This window comes from Propithecus coquereli, unplaced genomic scaffold, assembly GCF_000956105.1.
Source record: "Propithecus coquereli isolate 6110/MARCELLA unplaced genomic scaffold, Pcoq_1.0 Scaffold21, whole genome shotgun sequence".
NCBI classification, from domain to species: Eukaryota; Metazoa; Chordata; class Mammalia; order Primates; family Indriidae; genus Propithecus; species Propithecus coquereli.
The window spans coordinates 1,307,677-1,314,956 of NW_012146078.1; the positions used below are offsets into that span (position 1 = coordinate 1,307,677).

At 32.5% G+C, this 7,280-nt stretch overlaps 1 protein-coding gene across 1 annotated transcript in view; it reads left to right on the top strand.

The window, feature by feature from the left end:
• Positions 1 to 7,280, top strand: part of PROS1 (protein S (alpha)) — a 74,949-nt gene that overhangs the window by 44,973 nt on the left and 22,696 nt on the right. Inside the window, exons 5-7 of the mRNA XM_012644332.1 lie at positions 3,303 to 3,425; positions 3,524 to 3,655; positions 6,446 to 6,571. Coding sequence (XP_012499786.1) covers positions 3,303 to 3,425; positions 3,524 to 3,655; positions 6,446 to 6,571 — 381 coding nt within the window. The remainder of the gene's footprint in view (positions 1 to 3,302; positions 3,426 to 3,523; positions 3,656 to 6,445; positions 6,572 to 7,280) is intronic.

Consider the following 7,280-nt stretch of genomic DNA (forward strand, 5'->3'; position numbering starts at 1 on the left):
AGAATGTGGAATACAGAAACGATCATAAACCTGTCTCACCTGAAGAAAACACTTCTAGTTTAATTAGAGAAAGTCAAAACACATGCACAAACTCTCCAGTAGCATGGGAATAAAGGCAGCTTCATAGCCTCTTTTTTTTTTTTTTTGAAGACAGAGCCTTGCTCTGTTGCCTGGGCTAAAGGCAGTGGCTTCATCATAGCTCACTGCAACAACATAAACTGCTGGGTTCAAAGTGATCCTCCTACCATACAGATTTTTTTTTTTTTTTTGAAGACAGAGCCTTGCTCTGTTGCCCGAGTAGAAGGCAGTGGCTTCATCATAGCTCACTGCAACAACATAAACTGCTGGGTTCAAAGTGATCCTCCTACCTCAGCCTTTCGAGTAGCTGGGGCTACAGGTGCATGCCACAAAGCCCAGCTAATTTTTTCTCTTTTTGGTAGAGACAGGTGTCGCTCTTGCTTAGGCTGGCCTTGAACTCCTGAGTTCAGGCAATCCTCCTGCCTCAGTCTCCCAGAGTGCTAGAGTTACAAGCGTGAGCCACCATGCCTGGCCCATCCATTAATTTTTAAAATATCTATGTGTATATATTTCAAGTGAGTTTCTTTTGAGTCTTGCTATTTTATCCAGTCTGACAATTTCTATATTTTAATTGGAATGTTAGAGTATAGACCATTTATATCCAATGTAACTGTTTATATGATTGGGTTTAAATCCGTTGGTGATCCTATCTGCTTTTTGATTCTTCCTCCTGCAATTGTGCCAAATAATTGAGTCTCCTTTAGGGGTTGATTTCATGGTATCGCCACTATTTACTTACTAATTATACCTCATAAACTTTTTTTGTTCTTTTCTTTAGTGTTTACAATGTACATCTGTAACTTTTTATAGTCTACATTCAAATAATATTATACTACATATACAATGTAAGGAACTTAAAATGATAAAAATTTTATTTTCTTTCTATTTTTTGTATTTTTTCTGCCTTAGACTTTAATATTATATGTTATCAACTCCACAATACATTAGTTTACAAACAGATTAAAAATGAAAATATTAGTTTATATTTTCTCAAATATTTACCATTGCTGGCACTCTATTCTTTTGTGTAGATCCAAATTTTCATTTGGAAACATTTTCCTTCTGCATCAAGAACATGCTTTAATATTTCTTATAGTGCATTTCTGATGAAGATGGATTTTCTCAGATTTTTTAATCATCAATATATCCTATATTGATTTTGTTTTTGGAAGATATTTTTATTAGATAAAGACTTCATTGATAGTGTTCTTTCAGTCAGTTAAAGATATCTCTCCATTGTTCACTCATCAGAATAGATTCTGATGAGAAATCTGCTGTCATTCTTAGTTTTTCCCTATGTATGCACTGTGTGTGTTTTTTTTTTTCCTCTGTCTAGATTTAAGATTTCTCTTTGTCACTGGTTTTCTTCAAATTGAAATGGTATTTTTACGTTTTATTCTGCTTGGAGTTTGCTGAGCTTCCTAGACCTGTGGGTTCATAATTTTCATTAAAGTTGGAAAATTATTTAGTATTATTTCTTCACATTTTTTTCCTACAATTATTTCTTCTGTTCTCCTGGGACTTCAATAACACATATATTAGGCCATTTGATGTTGTTCAACAAGTCACTGATTCTCTGGTTATTTATTTACTGGTTGTTTTTATCTGTCCTTCATTTTGGATAGTTTTTTGTCTTCAAGTTCATTCTTCTTTTCTTGTATCATGTATAATTTGCTTTTAATTCCCTCTTCAGTGTGTTTTTATTTCATATATTTTACTTTTCATCTCAATAAGTGCCATTTAGGTGTCTTATACATCTTTTTTTTGCATCGTATGTTTGTATGTACTACTGGAACATATGGAGTTCATTTATAATAGTTGTATTGACTTACTTTTCTACTCATTCTATCATTTCTGGGTATATTTCCATCATTTGATTTTTCTCTTGGTTATAGGTCATGTTTTCCTGCTTCTTTGCATGCCTACTTGAAGTTTTTACCAGACAGAACAAATAATACTACTCCTAGTATCAGTAGAAAAGAGAATTCAGGACTTCTAATTTGAGTTAAGATAAAGTAATGGGGACCAGATTTACTCTTCTTCCTTAAATAAGTAGAACTCTGGTCAAATATATGAAACAACAGTTTTTAGACATTGTATAACAGGCAGCATGGTACTGCAATTCTTAAGGGAAGGAAAATAAGCAGTGTATGTTGTTGGATTCTATATTTTGTTGTCTTCTTCCAAACAGTGTTTGATTTTGTTTTAATACTTAGCTAAGTTACTTGAAATATGTTAAAAATGAAGCCTTGATTCTAAGCTCTGTTAGGACAGTCTAGAGTAGCCATTGGCTTCACATTAATTTAGCCTCTATAATAAGGCTATATCCTTGTGAGAATTTTACCTGATGCCCTCCATAGTATGAGATATTTTCAGTCTAGCTAGTCTAAAATGAATTATCCCTATCCCTGTGTAAGCTCTGGAAATTGTCTTGTGCAAATCATTACTCAGCCAAAGACTTTAGGAGACATTTTTGCAGATTTCTAGAGTCTTTCTCTCCCCACCTCTCTCTCTCTCTCTTCTCGCTCCCTCTTTCTCTCCCCACATGTACACACTATTTTCTCTCTCTGCCTTTACAGTACTCTGGTCAGCAAAATTCTAATTTGACCTCCCAGACTCCAATATTTGTCTTTTCAACACAGAGAGACCACTGGACACTGACTTTCTTGCACTGTTGTATAGAAACTGTCTCTAGGCAATAAGGTGCTATTGTAGAGTCCCCTTGTTTATTTCCTTTCCTTTAGGAATCACAGTATTCTGCTTCCTGTTCTACAATGTTTGAAAATCATTATTTTGCGTATTTTTACTGAAGTCCTACTTATTTTAGACAAGAGGATAAATCTGGTCCCTGTTATTCCATCTTAGCCTGAATTGAAAGTCCCAAATTCTTTTTTCTATTGATACTAAGAGTAGTATTATTTGTTCTTCCTATCTCATGGAATTTTTTTAAGGATCACATTAGGTAATATATTTGGAAACATATTTAAATTACAGTTATAAAATACTGCATATATGTGCAGTGCAAAAATAGTTTCCTTTTACAAAACAGTTATAAAGATTTGCCTAATGGACTCACTTTTTTATAAAAACATATTCTTTGAAGGAAGGAGTTGTAATTTTTTCATTGCTTATAGGCTTCATAAGCAGGATTTTTATTAAAGGGCACATGATTTTATTTAACCATGGCATGAGGTAAAAATTAAATAGATGTCTATTTCCTTTAGCGATTCCAGACCAGTGTAATCCCCCGCCATGCAATGAAGATGGATATATAAGCTGCAGAGACGGCCAAGCTACATTCACTTGCATTTGTAAATCAGGCTGGCAAGGAGAAAGGTGTGAATTTGGTATGTATAATAAACTCATTTGGCTCATAAGGATTGGCCTTTTGAAAAGTTCTCTAAAGGTTATATTCTTTAAAAATAATTTATTTTTTCCTTTTTAGATATAAATGAATGCAAAGATCCCTCAAATGTAAATGGAGGTTGCAGCCAGATTTGTGATAATACACCTGGAAGTTACCACTGTTCCTGTAAAAGCGGTTTTGTTATGCTTTCGAATAAAAAAGACTGTAAAGGTAAGAGCAAGAAGGTAGAATAAAAGGATATTTACTGTGTGAGAACAAAATTCAGTTAGAGGACTTTCCCTGGGAAATTCTTAGAAAACTCTCTGGTTGTAAGTGATTATAGTAAACATAAATTTTTATCCACCGTGAAGCCTTGTGAAAAGATGAGAATGCCTTTAGTTTACAGTACTAACAAGAGTGTTTTGTTGCTGTCTTATTGTGTGTGGGTGCACACATATGTGCCTGCTTCAGTGAAGAATTTCATTATAAAGTGAGGTTTCTGTGCAGGCCTTTGCATGTTGCAAACTACAGAATCATTGTTTATCTTTTGTTTTCAGACACTACATTATTTCATTTCTTCCAATAAGATAAATAGCTATACAAAGAAATCTACCATGATCTTTAATAATCTCTTCCATTGTATTTATTTTTCCTTTTCAGAAATACCTGTCTGATTTCCATTCTAAACCCTTCGTCTTGCACCTCATTTCCTGTTGAGGTTTTGGGAAAGATGAAGATATGGTTTTCTTTTTCTTTATACATTTAAGATCACATCATTGGTCGTAACTCTTTTTTTTTTCTTCAGACTTAAACAATTTCTGTCAGTTTAGCTTTTTAACAGGTGATTTTACTAGTGTATTTTTTCTTTGTTTCCCTGTCTCCCACATTTTGACTTTTTTCTCTGTAATACTCTCCTTTCTGTTTGGCTGCTTTAACTGCTGTAACTAAATCTTCAAATACTTGTGCTTGGTGTGTGGATAACTAAAAACAAAATTCCCCAGTGTGGAGTTAAATTTTGTCTTTAGAAATTAGATATGGTTTCTACCGCCTCCACCACACACACACACACACACACCTTTGTTGTTTTACTAAGAGGAAAAACATTAGTTAAGTTAAAATGTGAAATTTTCTTGTTCAACTCTTTATTTATATCTGCTTTGGTAAATCTCCAAATTGAATTCATATTCAAATGATCTCTTACTGCATTGTAATTTTTAGTATGGTATAGTTTACTGTAATATTATTTAAAGTACAGTTAAATATCTCTAAAGGGAAATGCATTAACGAACAATTTCTACTAAATAATTATTCAATTTGTGACCATGTATCTTTCTTATCTGCCTATTTGAAGGTCTGTTTGAGTTTAGATAATTTAGAATAATAACAGTATCATTAGAACACCAGTTATAGAAAACCATCATAATTCTGGATACCGTATGCATTCCATAAACAAATAATACCCGTTCATACTTCAACATTTAAATACTTGAATAGTCTGTCTTTCTAAAGAATTTGTGACTATTTAAAATTTAAAAGTATTTAATCTTTATCCTTTGGGTTAATACACACAAATATGTATAAATGATTATAAAAAGTCTTCTTATAAATAAGAATGTTCCCAATGACCAGAACATGTGTTTTTATATTCTTCATTTACACAATCCTTTATCCATGATACTTAAGTGACAGAATACAGAATACTTAGAAGAATATGTATAAAACTATTACAATGGGACCTTTGCCAAAACATGAATATGCTTGGGATCAAGTTGCCAGGAATTGTGTAAAAATGAAAGAATAAAACTTTTCACTGGACATTAGATGTCAGTGTAGAGTCATAAAATCAATGTTGTATAACCTAAATGCATATGATCTAAATAAGCAATATGCCTCAAACCAAATAATTTTAGTCATATGTTTTTAGTTTATTTTAAAAGTTTGGATTTTATAGCTCTTTTAAAAAATTATTTTATTTTGAATTAATTCAAGATTCACATGAAGCTGTAAGAAGTGATGCAGAGAGATCTCCTGTACTCTTTACCCAGTTTCCCTTAATGGCAACATTTTACAAAACTATATCCCACCCAGGATATTGACAATGACACAGTCAAAATATAGAAAAATTCCCACAAGAGAACCAATTCCATTATTTTTGTGCAAGTTATTTTAAATAGGGTAATATATGAAATTTTGGCTATTAGTTTATGGGGAAAAGCTGCCAATTTTTTAGAATAGAAAATATATTTTCCATTCTGAATTTGTCTTTCTCCAGAGAGCACAGATGAGAGAAATTCACAAATAATTACATCTCCATTGAATTATTTCTGTCACTTGTTTTGTTTTGTTTTTCCACAATTTCTTATCTAGTAACTAGTTGTAATCAATATTTTGTCTCCTACTTCATTCTGTAATATAATAAATGCTTTTCAAATTTCTGGAATATTAGTTTAGCACTAAATTTATATTGGATTAACTGCAGTTTTATAAGTACTTTGAGACCTTACTCAAACCCATTTTAAATTTTAATCACTATTGAATACTTTAAGCAGCAGTAGTAGTGTATGGATTACATATTTGTCCATTTCCAAAGGAATAAGGTAAGACAGATGAGACATCTCATTTTTTTTATATTTGTGATAATATGGAGTGAATCTACTTTCAAGACCATATTTCAGACACATGTATTTAGGAATGCATTTCAAGAATATTAAGACTATGGTTGAATATCTTCTATTTATTTTCATACTATAACCTGGCAGATAAGAAAATAACTAAAGCCCTCTCCTTCTTTTACATAACTATAAAGGAACATGGCAAACATCAATCAAATTCCCTATGCATTTGTATAAAGAAATCATATTTAGTGAATTAAAATATGATGATAGAGTTAATATTTTATTGTTCCAAGACTAATCTTTTGTCTCACTACATATATTAAACTAGGAAACAGAAATCAAGGGCTCTTTGCTAGAGTCTTTTGGTATGGGAAAATTTTTTTTAATATAGTGGTTTCATTTATAGATATGGACGAATGCTCTATGAAGCCAAGCATTTGTGGCACAGCTGTGTGCAAGAACATCCCAGGAGACTTCGAATGTGAATGCCCTGAAGGCTACAGATATGACCCCAAATCAAAGTCTTGTGAAGGTAGAATGGTGATGGTATCATTGCTGATGGTGGAGAGGGTGGGTTTGAACCCTGAGTTGATATTTAAAAGGATTGGTTTTGTTTGACATCAACAATCAGATTTCTAGCTTGGTCAATTGGGTAATCATAATCATTGGCTTCCTTCCAGAGTAAAAGTATATAAGACACATGGTCTTTAGGTTTAATGTTACGTGTACCAATTGGCCCTTTAAACTATGTATGAATTGGAGACCTCCATGTGTGATAAAAGCAAGATAAACATACTTTCATATCATTGAAATCATATTCAAAGACAAAGAGAATTTCGTTTTGGAAGACAAAACATATGTATACAAAAGAAAAACACAAGCTTAAAAATTGTGTGAGTGAAATGATGAGCCTTGTTAAAAACCTTAGGTTTTATTCCAAGCTTTTCAATGATTTTGTGTGCATATATGAGTAAGCAGTTTATTCTAAAATGGGAAATGGCACAGTTCTGTTATCTGCTCATAACCAAGTGATAACGGAACTCTAGAGATTTGAGAAATACTAATCAGTAATATCAGTGCCTATAGATTTGGGGCAGCCCCTTGGAGGTACTGTTACTTCGTTTCGCTGCAGTCGTGCCGCCATGTGTGCCTCGGGTAGTTTACACATCGCAAAGGGTGTTTTTTTTTTTTTTTTTAAATCATGATATATACAAATTATCTCACACCATCCTTTAAATTTT